This window comes from Condylostylus longicornis, unplaced genomic scaffold, assembly GCF_029603195.1.
Source record: "Condylostylus longicornis isolate FDR11 unplaced genomic scaffold, ASM2960319v2 ptg000020l, whole genome shotgun sequence".
Classification (NCBI taxonomy): Eukaryota; Metazoa; Arthropoda; class Insecta; order Diptera; family Dolichopodidae; genus Condylostylus; species Condylostylus longicornis.
This window is the reverse complement of record NW_026577989.1, coordinates 1,494,193-1,515,298: the sequence shown is the minus strand read 5'-3', so window position 1 is coordinate 1,515,298 and position 21,106 is coordinate 1,494,193. Positions and strand designations below refer to the sequence as shown.

At 21.8% G+C, this 21,106-nt stretch overlaps 1 protein-coding gene across 1 annotated transcript in view; it reads right to left on the bottom strand.

Annotated features, from left to right (window-relative positions):
• Positions 1-21,106, bottom strand: part of LOC129606636 (nephrin) — a 504,217-nt gene that overhangs the window by 39,427 nt on the left and 443,684 nt on the right. The window contains exons 17-18 of the mRNA XM_055517050.1: positions 10,485-10,630; positions 3,986-4,097 (exon numbers count right to left, since the gene is read on the bottom strand). Coding sequence (XP_055373025.1) covers positions 3,986-4,097; positions 10,485-10,630 — 258 coding nt within the window. The remainder of the gene's footprint in view (positions 1-3,985; positions 4,098-10,484; positions 10,631-21,106) is intronic.

Here is a 21,106-nt window from a genome sequence, read left to right as displayed (position 1 = left end):
GTGAGTGCAAATAATAAAAATGGCTTTTAGTCACATACACAGAGACTAAAAATATTAAGTCAAGTGCAATTTTTTTTTTTGATAATTTCTTTGGGTTCTTATGTCCTTCTCATGTTTTATTTTTAAGGATATTATTTTTTGTTTTTTTTTTTGTATCATTATCCAATTTGGTCCATTATTTTCCTTCAACAATTTCTTCATATTTTGTATTTTTTTTTTTGTGAATACACAATCATACTCAATGGTTTGATGTATATATATATAAGAGTCCTTTTTAACGTATATATGATGGCACCTTGTTATTTTTATATTGCGTAATATTTATATATGTTAAACAATAGGAGGATTTCGTGATCTGTTTATATGACTTTTGTTTTTCTTTTTAACATTTTTGTGTTTTTGTCCTGTGACACCATTATTATTTTTGTTTTTTTTTTTTTTTTTTATTTAATTTTACTTTTTTATTGTCTTTTTATGTTATATATTTTTTTTGTGCCCGGCATTCATGTTATTTTTATAGGACAATATATTTAATAATAAAAAATCTATTTAAGACATATTTTTCTTTTTTATTTTCTTTACTGAATTTGTATGGACCTTGTTTTATTTTCATTTTACCTATAAGGTTATTTTATGAAATAATTTTTCGTTTTACATTTTTTTTGTATTTTTCTGTTTTTGTTAAGAAATATTTTCTTGTATTTTTCCTTTGCGTTTATACATATATATGTAATACATTGTAAAATGTCTTTAAGGAAATAAATTGTATTATCCTTAAATTGTTTACCTTTGTTACAAATAAGACACAACAAAATATATGCAATGTAAATATGTATGGATATATATATATATATATGTATATTTTTTTTTATATGCGTATTATATTGTGTGTTTGTCATGTTTTATTTTCATACTTAAGGGCTGTTTAGTTTCTATAAATCAAAGGATATTTGAATTAAATTTCCCAAGATACATATATGAAAAGTATTATTATTATATTAAAGTTTACGGTTATAATATTAATGTTTGTGTATATTAAATTGAGATAATAAAACAAAGCTCCAATTTAAATTTAAAAAGGTACATATTAATAATGAAGAAGTGTTTTGTTAGTGAACTTATTAAAGAAAAAATTATGGGCTTAGAATTTGATACATAGAATTTTTTTTTAATTAATTCGAAATTTTGAAGTACTTGATCACATCACATCAAATATTTGATGAAAAATAGTTAATGTTGTGGAAGCTATGCTCAATTAATAATAATATATAATAAAGCAAATTTAATTATATTTAATATGTTTAATTAGTTATTTCAATATGTTTGCCTTACAAACATAAATATAATAATTGTATATATGTATCAAAGGCTGCTTGCTATTATAAAATTAATTTCTTAAACAGTTTTATTAAAAGGCCTATAATTTTATTAAAATTATATGAATAGTCTTTATTTCGTATCCAAATAAACATAACATGTAATATAAATAATAAGAATTAGACCTCAAGATGTGAAACAAATTTTTATAAAACAACATATTAAATATATATAATCAAGAAAGCTGTCCTGGACAAGTAAAGCACATGTTTCACATTTGATCATTTTTCTTGTTATTTTAGTCTATTAAATTCAAATAGTTATCAAACAAAAAACTCTATACATTAACTCAGTTAATTTTGGATCGCCTCAAATTTTTGCATATAATATAATATATTACCTGAAGGTATGATAAAATTATTATACAAATATTTTTTTCCATATACAAATATATATATATATATTTAATACCATTTTGTTGTTTTTATTACACTATCATCTTTAATGACATTCAAAGGAAAGAAAAAATGAAGAAAAATGAGTATAAAAAAAAATCCCTAAAAGTATGCAATTTAAATGGTTCAATTATAATAAAATAAAATAAAAAGAAAAATTATTATTATACGAGCCCTATACTTATATACATTTATGTGGGTATGTATGTATCTAATGTAATAAAATTTAAAGTACCGTAAAAATTATATGTACATATTTTTATATAATATTTATTTTTTCCCTGTTTTTTTTTTTACGATATTTATACCAACAAAAAAAAAAACCAAATAAAATAAGAGCGAAAAAAAATCGTCATCGTTGATAGTCGTTAGTTGTTGTCCTTGAATGAGCAGACATAAAAATTATTTTACCTGAAATAAATAAATTAAATACCCTTATACTCTCATTCCATTCAATTAAATAATTTTCTTTTATTTTGGTTTTATTTTTTATTTTTCTTTTTAACTTTAGTGTTGTATATTAGAAAATAAAAATGAATGTAACAATTTTCTACTTCTTATAAAAATATTATTATTGTAATTTTTTCTCTTATACTTATATACTTTTTTATTTTATATTGTATAGGATCAGACGGCCCAACATAGCGAATGATGAAGAAAAAGAGGAGCTATAAAAGTAAGTAAAAGAGAAATACAAAGTAGGAAAAGGGAAAGAAATCCTTTTCATTAAATTTTTTTTTCTCTCATTTTTTTCATTCTCAAATGAAGTTTTTCTTCTTCCTTTTTGTGCTTTTTTTATGATGTTTGACTTGCCAACATAATACCCAGTGAAAAATATAATAATAATAGAAGTTATTTAAAAAAAAATCGAGAAAAAATTGAAAGAGAAAAAAAATATTCTTAAAAACTCAACTACACACTTATAAAGATGTTTTTCTCTTTCTAACAATTTACTCTCAATGTTTTTCTTATTTTTCTTTATTTTTTTCCCCCTTACTTTATTTGGACAACATCTCTAATTGAAACAACAACCGTATTCCTTTTTTAATATAAATATTAAAAAAAAAAAAACAATTCCAAAAGAGTAGAGGCAAAACAAGTAAAAAAGTTGATTTTGGTCTTTGCTAAAATTTTATACCCGACTATTTTAAGTAAACTATGTCTTACGACTCGAAATATTACAAGAAATTATGAGCTGGAATCCAGAAGAATTAAAGTTAAAAAAAGTTCCAATAAAATTTGTATTTTACAAGGTTATTTTAGAGATTTTACTGACCATATATTTGGCGAATTTTCAGTTTTCATTTTTAACACCGATTTACGAATTTTCAAATATTCTCTCAAGTGAGCGTTTCAACAATAGACGACTTGCCCGGATAGACATAACTAAATCGAATTAGAACTTTATTCTGAGCAAGAATTTATATACTTTATGGGGTTTTCTTCTTGTTTGTATGGACATTACATACGTCGTAACAAATTGAATATACCTCGGGAAGTGGAAAACCATAATGACATAAAAAAAAAACAGAAAGAGAAATTGTGTAAATTGTTACAATCTTCTAAATAACTGTATATAGTCTATGATGATCAAGATCTTGTCTTGTGTACTTATTGTCCATCTTTTCATTTTTTTTCATTTTCATTTTTGTTTTCTGTTTTTTTCATTTTTTGCTCATTTTTTATTATTTTATTATTATTATCGTTGTTATTACTATTGTATTATTCTAAAATGTTGTAGTAGTCATTCATTTTAAAACTGTTGTAACTCAAAACATATTAATTAAAAAAGCGTTTACGAATGAATTGTCCATATCTTATTTTGGAACGGAATTTTACAGGGAAAGAGACTTAGTAAGTGGTACAAGGCAATGTAGGTGCGATATATTGTACAACTAAGTAATGAACGTTTTTGTAGTGTTTCTCACGGAAAATTTTAACTCTACAAAAATATGATTTTGTGTCCAAGACAAAAAGAATCATTGATTTATGTCCAAGATATAGCGCACAGAAAATATGCTGCACCAATAATGATATTTGCCTAGAAATTTACGTTTTTTTTTGAGTTGTTATAGTTTTCAAACAATAAAACGAGCAATATGCCTTCACGGGTTTAATGTAATTATTTCTGTATACCAGTTTATGTGCTTTTAATACATTATATTATAATATAGTACACAAATATATAATATTATAAAAATAACCAAACTTACCTATATTATTAGGATACATATTTGGCAATGTACCATCCTTTTGATATCTTGGCGGTGGTATATCTGAATTTTCTACCAGGTATGTTGAAGCAGCTTTTTTGCGTGTTTCATCCTATGTTATGTTAGATAGAATACAAAATAACAAAAAAAAAAGCATAAAAATGAATTAGAAAAATTCCAAAAGAGAAAATATGATCAAAAAAAATATTACATGAATGGATCCTTAAATATAATATTATTATGTACGTATATATGTATTTCTAAAAGGAACAAAATGTAATACAAATATAACAGAAAGGACAGTAAAAAAAATTAAACAAAACAGAAAATAAGTCTGAGAAATAATTCTATGTTTATTTATCAAGGCACAGAAAAAGAGAAACAGAAAGCATAAGCAAAAAAAACTAACAAGACAAAAAATATAAACAATATTGAAAGAAGAAGACCGGAAATGTCTTAACAAGAAAAGACGAGAAACATTAAGTCGAACAGAAAAAAAATACAAACAATAACAATAAAATTAAATCAGAAACAAAAAAAAAACTGAAGAAATATTGCCAAAATTATTATTAGCAGGACAAAAAAAAAGGAATAATTGTTATGGAATTTTTATGTCTCACAGTATTCTAAGACCACATTGTTATATTGAAATCTGTTATACCATTTGTATTGAAATTTAATTTAGGTATTTCATATAGGTTAGAAAAAGTCAATACCTAAAAATTTTTAAAGTTTAATTAAAAGTAAAATTTTGGAAATATTCTAAATATTTCAATTTGTAATATGGCAGCACTCTCAAAATTGATTCAATACGAAATCAAAGCGTTCAATATTATTTGAACTGTTCATTTTTAAAACGATTCTTAGGCAAAATTTTAATTAGTTCGAAGAATTGTTATAACAAATGGAGAAAAAATTCTCTGACGTCAGGTTTTCTAAATTAAACATAGAATTAAATTGATAACTGATATAATAAACCCATTAGGGGGGCAATGAAGACTTAAAACATACAATCAAGCCTTAAACATGTTTGCTAATAATAATATTTGAAGAAAATATATATGTTAAAGTTCATAATACCTAAAAATTTTCAAAGAAAAAAGTCTTTTTTTTTTTTTGGATTTTTGGCAAAAAGACAAGAAAAAATAATCAAATGGGATAAAGTAATAAAGAATTTGTTGATAGAAGACATGGAAAATGAAGCGAAAATATTTTCAACTAAATGAAAATATAAAACTAACTAAAAAAGAAAAAAAAGATGTACAAAATTGAGACAACAACGAACAAGGATATTATTACATTTATCCCTAGGCCCTTAGAGGATTAACCTATGATGAGTATGAGTGAATAAAAATAAAAGGCAGAGAAAAACAATTGCCAGTAGAATAAAAATTGAGCATTTTTTTTTCTGGTTTTCTCTGTTTTTCACAATTTCCGAAGGATTTTTTCCAAAGGATTTTATTTTTGTTCGAATTTCTCTTATTATACTTTAAGAGTTTAATGTTTTGTGTTTGCATCTTAATATTGTAGATAAACACCTACATTATAATTTAATATTAAATTGTTATAAAAAGCCAGTATTGAAATAATTTTAATATTGAAATTAATCTCTATACTCTTAGTACGTAATTATGTAAATTTAATTATGGTAATGTTACACGAAAATTCATTTCTCTCCTAATCATGTTTTCAAGAAATTTTTCATTAATTTATTAGCGTTTCAAGTAGTTTTTAGTAATACAATTGTAAGCATAATTAGGTGTAAATATTATAGACGTAGCTGGAGTGTGACGTACTACTTATTTTGTTAAATAATTTTTTGTGCCTCGCTATCAGTATGAGTACGGAGCTCATTATTCTCAATTGAGAACATTTAATAAAGACTACATTAACTAAAGATATTTATCTAATAAGTAAATTAATTTGGAATACTATGTATACCTATTATAACTGTTATACAGCACTTTTTTGTGTGTTTTCTACATAACTTTGAAATTAAATTTTTCAAATTTCCTAATAAAAATAATCTCCAGAGGAATATAGTAGCAGGAATTTCCAGAGCTTCTAGCACTTTTTTATAAATTTCAACTCAAACAACAACAATTTCATTTTTCTTTATTTTTTTTTTTGTTGTTCATTTACGTGTTTAATGTAAGTTTAATAATTTCTTTTTTATTAATATAACAGAATAAAAATATCCTTTTTAGTAAATAGCTAATTGTTGAAAATAATGCCCCAAGGATTTTGCCCTCACCCTCAACAGACAATAAAAAAATATGAAATTGCATAAAAAACAATTCTCTTCTTTGTATTTTCTTCTTCTCTGTTATATAGTTAAAATTAAACTGTTTTTTTTTTAATATACAACTTTAATATTTCATATTTGACTTAGCGTTCAAGACTAACGCACAATGAACTCTAAAATTAAGGAAGGATAACAGATAAAAATGTAAGAAGAGCAGTCTTTCTTTTGCTTTTTGTTTTCTTTCCTTTTTGTTGGTTTTCTTGATTTTTGTTTGTTTCGTCCTTGAGGAAATGAATTTTAATAAGATGAAAAAAAAAATATGTGTAGGAATGAAATTTTATTATATTTATTATTTATAAAATATGAATAGAAGTATTAAAGGAGAGTGCAGGAATTACGATATACCAGAAAAAATTGTTGTTTGCTCATAATTTTCCCTAAAGGAATTAATTTATAAGAAAAAAAATTGAAACGAAACTTCAAAAAATTATTTACTCTTTTATTTTTGTTCTACTTCAGAATACGCACAAAATTAAAAAGGATTAAAACTAAATATAATAATACAAAAGAGTAGAGTGCTAAAGAGCTGATGTTTTAGTTTGTATTTTTCAAAGGTTCAAAAGAAGTTTCAGAAATTCTTGAAGTTACTTTTTATTAAAGTTGAAAGCTCATTTACTTTATGGAACAGTGCGAAAATGCAGGAAGATTTTTAAATAAACACGTTTTAAGATGAATACTTTATAAAAAACCATGATTTAAATTTGTGGTTCCATTATCATAACAAAGTAATTTGTTATAATAGTGAATTTAACAGTAAATTTGCACAACACCGTTCACAAATGGGGCTGTAGTAAAAAATATTGTATTACTTGTCTTATATTGGAAAAATTTTCAAATATTTTCCATATGTGAAAAAAATATCACACGTCATATCGTGGACATAGAATAAAAATGATGTTCTATTCTAAGACAAAAAATTGTATAACGAAATTTAATATTTTATAATTCAACATTTGTAATAGTTGCAGTTGCATATTCCACAATTTCATATATTCAAATTATTGAAAAATTTTAGAATTTTAAGGATTTATAGAATTATAAGTAAAAGATTAGTACTTATTACTATTATTTGTTGCATAGAAAAAAATGAATATAATAACTAAATTGAAATTGTTATATTAATGTTATACATTAAAAACGTTTCTTCCTATCATAACTAATGTACATGTTATATAAAACAAATTATTTGTACATATTATATGAAAAAAAAATTTTATTATTTCTTAAAACCAAGTGAAATTCTGTAAAATTCCATGAACTACTTGTTATTTTGTTTTATAACCAAAATCATCCTAATTTAATAAATCACATTGAAAAGCTAATTCTACACCACGATTGACCATAGGAAACACGCAATATATTTCATTCTCAATATTTATGTAAAATAAACCATACTATTTTTGGATACCTATATATATTTACATATATAAATATATATATATATATATATTGAAAAACTATTCAACGAAACGAAATACTTATGTTATAGAAAATGGTAAGAACATTTTTTATAGAAAATATTGTGGTTGAATTGGAGAGTACAGTAATTCAAAACAGAATTTGAACATCAAATTAAAATATCTGTGGAAATTTGATAATATTATGTAGGTATATTCTTTGTAATTTGGCAGGCTAGTCACTAACATTAACATAGCAATTCTATTACACATTGAAGTTGGAACATGACTATCTACGATGTCATGCACTAGGCCTATGCTCGTCCTACGAGTGAAGAAGGAATCATTTATATAAAGATTTTTGTATTTTGATGTGCACAAATTTTATTTGAAATCACTGTAAATATTTATATCTTGTTCTAAAATTCTATTCTTAGAATGACAGCAGCTATTCGCCATAATTTTAACTTAAATCTTTTGCCGACAATATTTTACAATTTTCATTTTACATAACATGCAAAAATGTTATTTTACTGCAATATTATTTGGGTTGGTTGGTTTTTTTTTAGGCACATAATTTCATCTCATATGGGCAATTTTTAGAATTTTAAAAATAAAAATTTTATACAAAATGAATAAGTTATGGAAGACCGTAAATTGTGGAATTTATTCAAAAATTATTCATTTAATCCTATATGAAATATAAAAGAGCATTAAAATTTCGCAAATATGTCGAATGAAATGAATTATAGTTTGTTCTATATTTAGTGGTCTATTGTGGAATGAATTTGATTCAAAAAATTGAAATGAGTAAAAATTTTAACTGTAATTAATAAAAAAAAAATTTTCTGACATTTTTAAATTTTTTTGTGGTGCATTGAAATTTTGAATCATAAATTGCGACTATTATTCTTGTACTGATGTTGGTTAATCTGACAAAAAATATTATTGGTTTAAATCTATTTTCATTTAATTTTATTTTACAGTGAGTACGTACACAATGTTCACTTGGAAAATACAAGATTTTAATTTTCATTTTTCGGAATAATTTTTGATAAATTTTTGCTTTTTATACTTTTTTAATTTAACTGAATAAATTTTTAAAATTTTTTCCCCATTTTTTACTCGCATAATTGCATTTTGTTAATTAAAGCTCAATTCATATATTCAAAATAATATCGAAGAAAAATGGGGCAGTTATGCGTTGGGGAATGAGAGGAGGCAGCAATTTTTTTTTTTACAATAATAATTTTTCTTCATTTACTGTTAGTTCATTATCATTTTGCAGAAAAAAAAATTTGTGAGCAGTGAAAAAGTTGTACAACAAAAAAAATTGTTATTGGAAATAAAATTGAATTTTTATTAAAAATTGAATTTTTTTGAATTAATTTCATTTTAATTATTAAATTTCTTGGAAGGCAAATGAAATTATTTTTGTTTTGTTTTTGCATTACATTGGCATTTAGTATCAAATTTAAGAATATTATGAATGAGAATGTAAGAGAAAATGTTCGTAGAGTCTATTTATATGCAAATAAACAAAAATTTATTTTAATTATTATTTTAATTATAAGTTAAAAACATTATGTATTTAAATTACTATTGAGGAAATTTAAATTTCGAAATTTTAAATTAATTGCAAATTATTGTTATAATATTAAATTCCAAAATATTGTTGAAAATGTAATTAAGAATATTGCAGTAGGCCCCTAAATGTATGCAATTTTTTTGTAATATTTAAAAATAGAAATTGATTTTAGTTGGAATTTTTATTGAAAAGCATAGAATTATTACGAATTGAAAATTAACAAAGTAATATGTTTGGGGAACCAATATAATTGCAAATTAAAATTATTTAAGAAAAAAGAATGAAAGAGGAAAAAAATACAAAACGCCTTTAATGTTATTTTCGGTATAGTCTGCCGAATTAAATATTTCGGTATTAGAATAAAAATATCAAATTTAAAATTGACACCTAGATATCCATACTTTTCAATGTTTGATTTTGATCATATTAATTTGATTTGATCATTCAAAAGCTATATTTTATTCTTTCAAAAGTTTAAATAATTTCATTATTAGTTCTAGGATTCAATCCGAATAAAGATATTAGCTTTCCCATATTTTATACTCATCTCAAAAACTCTTAAACTTTATTCATTGCTTTGTTATTTAAAAAAAAAAAAATCTTATGTAAAAAGAGTAGCCTAATTGTCATTAATTTTATATTTAAAAGAGAAGAAAAAAAAATCAACAATTTTATAAATTTTCTCTCCTTTTAGCTTTTCTTTGAATTCAGGGTATTTTTTTTTTCACTTTTTCTCTTTCATTACATTTTTAAAGTTAATTACATTAAATGTCAAAAGAATTTATTTTTGCATCCTTATTGAATGGACCTTAACGACAAAAAAACAAAAAAATTTCAAGAAAAAAAATTTCTCTGCATTTTGATGGTATACAATCAAATTAAAGTGAAATATTATAGTATACAGGTAAACACAAAATATAACATTTAAAACAAAAAAAAAAGAAAACATTAAAAAAAAAGTCAAGTAAATTAACAACAGAGAAGAAAAAAAAAATTATTGCATTTAATTTTTCCTTGTCATTCTATTTTGGGACCCTTTTTTTTTCTCTTTGAGTACCTATACACATAACAAAATAAACGATGCAAAAAGAGTGTACGGAAATGAATTAACGAACACAAAAAATATACAAAAAAAATAAATATTAAAAAAAAAATTTAAAAATGAAAAAAAAAAATTAATTTTTTATTATTTTTTTTAGTTTTACGTACCATATAATCCGGTTGACTGCCTTCATTCGAATATGAATCACTCTTTTCTGAAACGCTTGATAATGTTTCACCTGTAACGGTATCATTATATGAGCTTGGTGCATACATTTCAATTGTGGCTGTTTTACTATTTTGTGTTGAAGTATCTGCATAGTAGTAATTTTCATATAAATATATATAGAATTGTTGATCGCCGTTAATGTTGTTGTTATTGTTGTTATTTGCCGTTGTAGTCGTCATCGTAATCGTTGTAGTTGTCGTAGTCATCATCATCATTAACATTGTTATTGTATATAGTTTAAATTTTTCATTTCAAATATGTTGATATATATACATATATATATATAGATTTTTTTTGTTTTATTTAACCCCGAAAAAAATTTCCATATTGCAAAAAAGAATAAATATATATTTTTTTTTAAGTATTGTACAAAATCCGTATTCAACCGATTGCAGTTGATACAAAATGAAAAAAAAAAAAAATTAAAATTCCCCGTAATACAATGTAAAAAATTTTTTTTTTTTTTTGGAAAAACCCAAAAGTTTGAACAATAAATAAATTGTAACGGTGTAAAGGAAGTTAAAAAATACAAATATAAAAAAAAAGAAGAAGAATAAAAGAAAAAAAAATGGAAAATAAATGTAAAATCCCCGTTATAAATATCCGTCGTTTATGAAGCCAAATTGTATAAATAAGAAGAACAGAAAAAAATATCCCAGTATCCCGGTAAATTTTTTAATTTGATTTTCGTTATTGTTTTTAACATTTTTATTATTTTTTTATTTTATTTTATTATTACGGTCATTATTATAATTTTTTTTATTTTATTTCATGTACAATTTAAAAATTTTTTTTTGTTAATTTTCATTTTAGCGCACACATTTTTAAGAAAATTTATATTGAAAAATTATTTTTAGTGGATTTTAGTGGACGGGGCCCGTAATACAAGTGTAAAATAATAAATTGTTGTCGTTTTATTATTTTATTTTTTTTTGTATTTTAAGGATTTTTTAATATTTTTTAGTATTATTGTAATGAATTGAAACCGTTATAAAATATTTTGTGTTTTTTATTTAGTTTTATATTGTTTTAATTGTTTATTTAATTTTTTTTTTTTTAATTTTTTTGTTATTTGTGTTAATATTTGTTATTTACATATGACAAAATGGTATATGGTTGATGGTATATATTTTTTTTTTAAGTAAGAGTGCAATATTGATTTTAATACACAAAGTGTTCCAGTTTCAATATAATTTTTAATATAATTTTTTTTATAAACAATATGTATGAATAAATGTATGTATGTTAGTAAGTCAAGTTCGGATTATAAGTATAATAAAATTGTCATATATATAGAAGAAAATAAAATAAATATAAATTGTAAATAAGTGTTTTACATAATAAAAAATAAATTTTTAGCAAAAGATTTTGTTAAAATTCGGGAAATTTTTTTTTTTTATTTCCAACATCAACGACAAATATTAATGTATTTTTATGGTTGTCATTTATGACACATTATGTCAAATAGTTTGTTTAATATTCGCATAAGTTTTGGAATTTCAATATTTGGTGTATTATTGTATATAATAAAATCAGAAAATATATGTAGGGTAATCGAAATAAATTATAAAATATATTTATACGCATATAGTTTGTGTATAAGTAAACAAATGAAAGCGTAAACAAAAAATATTTTTAAAAAAGTTAAGTGTTAAAACAAATGAATGTGTTTGTATGTAGATGTGTGTATGTGCAAAGTATATTTATCAAAATAAATATGTTTTACAGATGTTACATTTTTCATATAAGGACATTTGTTTTGTTTTATTGTAAACACATAAATGTGAATACGCGTTAAAATAAATTCAAAAAATGGGAAAATAACAAAAAAGAAGAAAAGAGAGAGAGAGAGAGAAAAAAAAAACATCATCCGTTTAAAATAAAACGGTGGCAATAAAAATTTGTCAATCATTGAACCGAATGAGTAGCCCATCAACGTTTTTAAAATTTTTTACCAAACATTTTTTTTTTTTTTTGTTGTATTGTAATTGTAGTTGTTATTATTATTTTTATTTAATTTTTAAATCAAAATGAGAACAAAAAAAAAATTAAATTTAATTTGAGTTTTTTTTTTATTTTGAATGAGAATGTTATTAATGTATGCAGTTATTATTAAATGTAAGTTTTGTGAATATAAATGTGTGTATAAATTATTCCATTAAAATATTTTTAAATTTTTTTTTTTATTTTAAATTTTTTATTTTGTTTTTTTTTTTATTTTTTAAACGAATGTAACAGTATAAATGTGAACAATTTTTCAATTGTGTACCAGAACACGAAAAAAAAAAGAAGGGGTTAAAAAATATTTGGAGAACGTCATTCCAATATGAATGCATGAAATTAAAATGACAGCCCAGTTTTTTTGTTTTGTTTTTTGTCATTATTATTGTATTAAATTTAAAAAAAAAATTTTTTTTTTTTGTTTTTGCCCGAGATATTTTTGAACAATTTGTTTTTTATATATGACGTAATTTGTTATTTTAATTATATATTGTATATATATATATAGTTTTTTTTATTGTTGTGATCATATTATTTTTATGTCAATTATTATTATTATTAAGACAGAAAATAATCACCATAACAGGCAGAGTTTATTTATTATATTATATTGTATGGTAATGGCAAGTGTTATGAATGTTAAAATTTATATTGAATTTTCGTATAGAAATGAAATTTGTATGTATTAAAATTTTTTTGTTTTGTTTTGGAAATTTTTAAGATATGAGAAATAATTTAAGTGAAAAAATACGTGGTGGTTGGGAGGGGGGGCGGGGTAAATTGAATATGAGATATAAAGAGAGAGTTAACAGGAGTGTACGAGTAGTGTATTTTTATTTTGGTTTTTGTTGTTATTGGAGTGATAATTTAAAATTTATAGTAATAGTTTTTTGTTCAGTGCGAATTTTTGTTTTTTTTTTTGTTTCAGTTCGAATTTTTGAGTATTATTTCGATTATTTTGTTGTTATTAATGTTGTATTGTCGTTTTTTTTTTATTGTGTTGTCAATATGTTCGTTTTATGTTTTTTTTTGTAAAATTTAATTTTTATTGTAATTTTATATTTTTTATATTTATATATTTTGTTTTTTATTCACGGATGTTGAACCAATTTTTCCACCATTTTGTAGTAGAAAATTTTTTTATATTTCATTGCAAGTTTTTTAGTTGTTTTTTGTTATTTTTGTTTTTTGATTGCATGTAATTTTATTTTGATATATGTGTATATATATATATATATATATATATGTTTAAGAAAAAGCCAGGAGATTATGGTAATTTTTCATTTCATTTTGCAATTTAATTTTAAATGTTTTTTTTTTATTATTATTTTTTATTTTTATTTTTATATATATTTAGTATTGTTTTACATGTTCATTTTATAGTTAAAATATTTTAATCCATTAAAATGCAATTTATATTTGAATATATAAATGTTAAAAAAAAAAAAAAAATAATAGTTGAAATAATGGTCAAAAAATAATAAAAAGAAAAATAACAAAAAAAAAATTTTTGTTGGAAAAAATATTCAAATTGACGTGCGTTTTATATTATAAAAGTTTTATTTGTACAAATGTTTATGGGTTCATAGAAATGTGTAGATAATTGTTATAAAATTGAATGTTTCCCCAATTAGTTTTTAATTTTTTTGTTTTTGTTGTTTTTGTTCAATGTTTTTGCAATGGATTTTTTTGTTTTCGTTGTTCAAAATTTAATTGATTGTTGGTATTATTTATATACATATATATATATATGTTTAAACGAGTTCAATGTGAATTTGAAGATAAAAAAAAAAAAATGAAAAAAAAAAATATTTTAAAATTAGAAAATTTTATTTTATTTATTTATTTTTTAAAATTCTTAAAATAAAAATATTCGGAATTTTTTTTTTCATATACAAGCATATTACATGCATGCTATTTATTTTATTATTATACAGGATATTTCGCATAATGTGGTAAATAATTTCAGTAACGATTCTTTTATTTATTTTCAGCAAATAGTTATATGGATGGTGGATGCAGATATACTCGCTTTCAAGCTACAGCCTGTATTTTTTGCTAGAAATTTGATCATTTGGGAAATTATTTGCCGAAATTATGCGAAACACCCTGTATACTAGTTATATATAAATGTAGTATATACACATAAATTTTTTCACCCCAAAATAATATTTATTTAATTAAAGTTTTAAAAATATTTCAAATTTGATTTTATTTATTATTTTTTTGTTTTTTTTTTTTAAATAACACACAATATTACATAAAAATTACCATATTTATAATATAGGGGTTAAAAAAAATATATATGCATATTTGAAATTAATACATAATAAAATATTTAATAATAAATTAGTTGAAAATATTTTTTTTTTTATAAAAAAAAAAAAAAAATAATATTAAAAGTGCATTTATTTGATCGTAAAAATATTTTATAGTAGCATAAATTTTTTATTGTATATACTTGATATATAATGTATATATATATACTTAACACATAAGAATTTGATTCATGTAGGTATATACACATTAATATACCCATAGTGTATGCAGTTGAAATGTGACATCCAATATTATGGAAATTTTAAATATTTTTAAAATTATTTCTAAATAACTACATAGACTTTTAATAAATAATATATAGGTTTAGGTATAATATATAGGTATTTCATATAATATTAAAATAAAAAATATTTATTTATTTATGGTAATGACATCATAGGAGTCGTAGATAATAAATTTATTTGAAAGTAAATTAATATAAAATTTTGATTTCGATAATAACATTTATTTAAATAAAGGTATAATATATTATTGTTACGGGCAAGTGCCAAAAAAAAATCCTTTTTAGGTTAAATAAATAAATTATTAAACTATATATAAACAAATATATGTATAACTGTTATTATTTCTCTATATAATTAAAAAAAAATTTTTATAACACCCAAAATTAGATTTATTATTTTATATAATTATTTTTATATAATGATGCAGAAAAATTACCTACATTACTTATGCGATATTTAGGGATATTGGCTTAAAAAATTGCAAAAAAAAAAAAAAGTATAATTATATTTAGATATTTTATTTTTAATTCATTATTAAATTAATATGTGTGACAATGAAAATAATTTGTATATGGTAAATTTATATTATTTGAATAAAGATTTATTTATTAAAATATTATGTTTTATTGTTAATGGTATTGTTTGTAATTTATTTTTATATCAGCACGAACATTTTTATTTTTGAAGGGCATTAAGTATAAATTATTTATTTTATTAAAATAATGTTCATGTATTAAGATCTTAAATATAGATATTTACGTAAAATTTTATTCGCCCTTGAATTTCAAGTTAATTTCCCTGTTTGTTTTTTCAAAGCAATTCGCTGGTAATTACTTTTGTCAACTAGGTGGCACATGTGAATTATTTGTGATTTGAAATAGTAGGCCCGTTATTCAACAATTTATACACTAATTTATGACAATTTGATTAATTTAACTTAGACGGACAATAAAAAAACCGATTTAGAATTTATGTTTATCAAAAACATAATCTTGTATCTCGATCTCATATGTTTATTTTCTAGCGTTACATACAGAGTACAAAATGTATGATACCTTTCGAACATTCATTTTCGAAGGGCATCATACAATTTATTGATACCATTCGAACATTGGTTTTCCGGAAAAACAAAATACGATATAAATAATAAAATATAGAACTAAAGGACAATAAGAGAAACTAAGAAATAAACTAAGAAATGTAATATTATTTGGAAATTTATTTTGTAATATACTCGTAATTATTGAAATCTATTATATATACAAGGTGTTCAAGACGTAATGAACTCGTCGGTTCGGGACGCAATGAAATCGATCAAAACGAGCCAAAATTCTAACCTTATACGATAAAAAATTTTAAATCAAAATGTTAGACAATGATTATCAGTATTTTGCTCATCTAGATCCATTTTATCTCCATTGTATGTTTTGTTCTTCTGTATTCATTTCAATATTTTTCGAACAAACTCAATATGCATAATAATAATTTAAAAACTAGGAATTCTGTATAAGTATTTATTTCAAAATAATTTTATTAATGTGGCGAATGCAAAGTATTTACACATAAATGTTATAATTTATTTTTGCATAAACTTTTCTAATTTCTTTTTAATTCCTATTAAATAATCATTTTGTCCTATAGTCCAATTTAAAATTTATGTAAATAATAAAATTATTTTTTTAAAAAATAAAATTTATTTTTGGAATTTTTTTCTTTTTACGATACCTTTTAGTTTTATAAATTTTCTTTATTTATATTTTAATATTTTTTATCTTACATTTTTAAAAATAAAAAATTACTCTTTAAAAATATTTTTTATGTAAAATTATATACATACATACGTTATATAATATATGAATGTATGTATATATGCAAGTGAATATTTTTTTGGTATAAATATAATTTAATATCTTAAAAAGTCACAAAAATATATCATGAAAATTTACTATATACTATATATAATATTCGATATATTGAAATAGGTTACTATGAATTGTATATATGTAAAATATAATATTATATTACTATTTATATTTTAAGTATGTCCTTTTTGATAATTTTAATAGTTCTCTCTATCTCTTTTTATATGTTATATACAATAAGAATATATTCTCTTCTTATTGTTACAATTTATTGCTTTGTCAATTATTATTTGGTATATCTTTATACTGATAAAAAAAAATTGTATACAATATGCATTTAATATTAATATGTTTGTATAATAATGTATGTATATATATTATAGTATTTATATATGTATGTATTTTATAGTTATGAAGAAAAATAAAAAAAATAAACAAAAAATAAACAAAAGAGCATTTCTTTCCCCAACACACAATATTCTTATATTCCAAATGGATAAAAACTAAAATAGTATGGAAAAGGAAATATATAGTATACATATATATCATATTATGTTATATAAAATAATATGTATATATAAATATTTATATATATTAATATATTTCGAATATATGTACACTATTACAATTATTTACAGTTATATGGATAATAAGTTCATAGTTTTCCGTCTCTTCTGTTTTTTTTTTTTTGTTTTGTACTTGTTCCGACTCCTTTATATTATTATGCTTATTTTTTTGTTATTGAAATTTTCTTTATTTCATTCTATTTTCTCTATTGTATTATGGAACCTATTCATATTTATATAGTATGTAGGTATGAAAATAATAATATAGAAGATGCGACAATACAAAATTCAAAAAAAAAAAAATTTATATTATAAGGATTCATATTGAATATGTCATTGTTTTATAGCGTACATCCGATGCGGAAAATACACATCCTTTTTTGATATAACAACATTCAATACACAATAATAATATTGTATATATGTTTTATTATTTAATGTAAGTACATACATTTATAGGAATTCGTATAGAAAATTTATTAAAAAAAAATCATACAATTGTATGTTGTATATTATTATAATTGAGAGCATATACTATTGATTCCATATATGAATATTACTATATAGGTAGATTGGTGAAAAATACCAATAAGTGTAAATGATTTTTACTTAGTATTCAAATTGGATTATATAAATAAAATACATATATTGTACTAGACATTGTATACAGAATTCTTCCAAAAAATAAAATGAGTTTGACTGAATTCTGAAAAAAAGAGCGCTTAAAAAATATAACAATTTAGTAAAAAAAAAAAAAAATTTTATCTTTGGTCTTTGTTGAAGAGTATTTTATTTGGTGCTTTATTATTCCGGAAAAAAAATTTCAGAGATTTGTGATCAGAATCGAGAATTATAATTTTTTCTTCCTGATTCCTGATATTTTAATAATAAATTTTAAAATTCTTTATTTTCGAATAAATTTTAAAACTATATTTATGAGAGTAATCTCATATACACTTTTATTACAATTTTATAATATTATAAAATATACCAGGATGATATTCTGCGCGAACAAAAATATTAAAAATCGCAAATATATTTTAAATTGACATTAAATTTTTTTATTAAAAGTAAATTTATACGCAAAATACATTTGTATTATGATTTATACAAGAGAAGTGTATAAGTTTATTTTTCTTTTATATAAGAATATGGGTGAACATGTGGTAGAAATCGAGTATGAGACTAAGAAATAATACTGTTATGATATTTTTGTTTTTACTATTCTACTTTTTATGTTTGTTACGTTTTATGTTTATCTTTTTCCTTCCATTTTATTATATGGTATCCTTTTTCGTGATTTCTTATTCGTTTTGTTTTGTTTGCTGCTTTTTGCAAGAATAATAAAACTTTTTCTGTTTTCTTGTTCTATTTATTTATTTTTGTTTTTGTTTTTTTTTTTATTTTTCTCATAAAATAATATATTGTTGAAATATTTTTATATTTATTTAATATGCATAAAATTTATTTTATAAAAATTCGATAAAAGTCCAACAAAACAAAAAATGTAAAAAAGAAAATTAAAAAAAATTGGAATAATTTTTTTTATCATCTCCTGGGGCCATCTTCTTTTTAAATGCATCTTTTATATTGTAAGCATTCAGAGATGTACCCTATATTTTTTAAGCATATAGGATTTTAAACATATTGATATAGTCGTAATCCCATAATTTCGTTCTTTCTCTTTCTATTTCTCTCTTTGGGTTTCGTTAAGTGAGAGTTCATTGAAGAGTAAAGTTTTCATGATATTAAATGATTTAAAACAGTGAATTCGGGGTGATTATTTTGAAAAATTTTTTGAAAATTAATTTTCTAGATTCTATAATTACTAAGATTAATTTGCCTAGTTGCCAGACGAAACTGTTTAATTTTAAATTGGTGTAAATGCGGCTTTTTTTTATTGAGAGAGGGAGATCGGGGAATTTACATTAGTATATTTTTTTTAAATACCAAAAAATCTTTTCTTTGTTGTGATTTTTGCGGTGCTGTATTATATTCTGAAGCTCAATAGTATATTTATCCCAGAAATATTTTTAAAATTTTTGAGAGAGGTTTTTTTTTACTTTTACTTTGATGCTCTTAACAATTATTTCATGAGTCGAATCAAATTTTACTAAATTTTGCGACGAATCTAAATATTATAATTATTCGATTTTGTTTAAATTGACTAAGACAATTTTGATCTTTAAATAAACGAAACATGACAACACATCATTAATACTCGTTGAAGGTTATCTTATTGTATAATAATTTCATTAACATTTTCACACCATAAAATTAATTTTATTTTATAAAATATGAGCGTCAAATAAAATGATAGTTATATATTATTATCACATCATTATTTCTTTTAGAGTTCTATATACTATTATTAAACATATTTTGTCTATTCTAGACAATTTTATTATTTTCCATGAATAATAGTCACGCGAATTTTTTTTTTTCAGTAACCTCGAATTTCACAACATTTCTTCATGCAATCTATAAAATATAATTTTTAAGTTTTTTGTATTTTTACAATGATGATAATAAAATACATATAAATGCTCATCACACCAATTTTCTTGTCTAGACAGAATGAAAGCGAATAAAATACCGTGCCTTGAAATTTTTTTTTATTATAGATAATTAACATGCTATAGGTGTCAAGTTTGTAAACAAAAAAGAAAACTAAAACATACAAGGAACGTATATTTTTTCTTCTATATATTTTGATGTAAAGGTGTTACATTTACAACTTGTACAATTCAGTACAACAGATGGTTGATTTTTTAGCTGTAAAAATAGCTTTTAACTAAGAAATATTTACCTTAGAATGTCTTAAAAAAGACGTCAATGACTGTAACTACACAATCTGGCTTGTTTTTTTGACAAAAATACACGAAAAAAATTAAAGTGTAAAATTCAAGTGATTTTAATATAAGTGAACTGTTCAAGAAAAATAGAGTAACAATATTTTTTAATAATAATAAAGAAAATTTGAATAAAAGAGAGAAAAATAACAAGCGAAAAATGATGAGTAAAGTGAATAAAATCTTCTTCTTCGTCTCATTCTACCCTTTGGTTCTGCTTAACTACTCTTTCATAGATATTTTATATTTTTAACATGTAAGTAAAATTATTATTTTTTGTTCTTTAAGAATAAAAACATATGAACAGAAGTCATTTTATTGTTACCATTGAAAATAACTGCACTCTCGATTTAAATTTTACAAAAAAAATAAAGGAAATTTTTCTATTTTCTTCATTTTTCATGTTTTTTTTTTTCATTTTCCCAATGGAATGGATTTTAAAAGCAGGTGTGTACCAAAGAAATAAAAATTTATTTTATTTTGTGAAATTTTTAAAATGACTAACTTTTTGATAGTTGTTCCTTTCTCTTTATTCACTATTCAAGTTTTTTTTCCTAATTTTATTTTTGGACTTACAATATTCTTCAACGTAAATTTGTATATATATGTATATTTTCTGTATATATGAAGGCTACTGCACTTTATATTATTATTTGATGTATTACTTTTGTATTCTGAATTGAGAAAAATGAGAAAATTTAATCTGAATAATAATA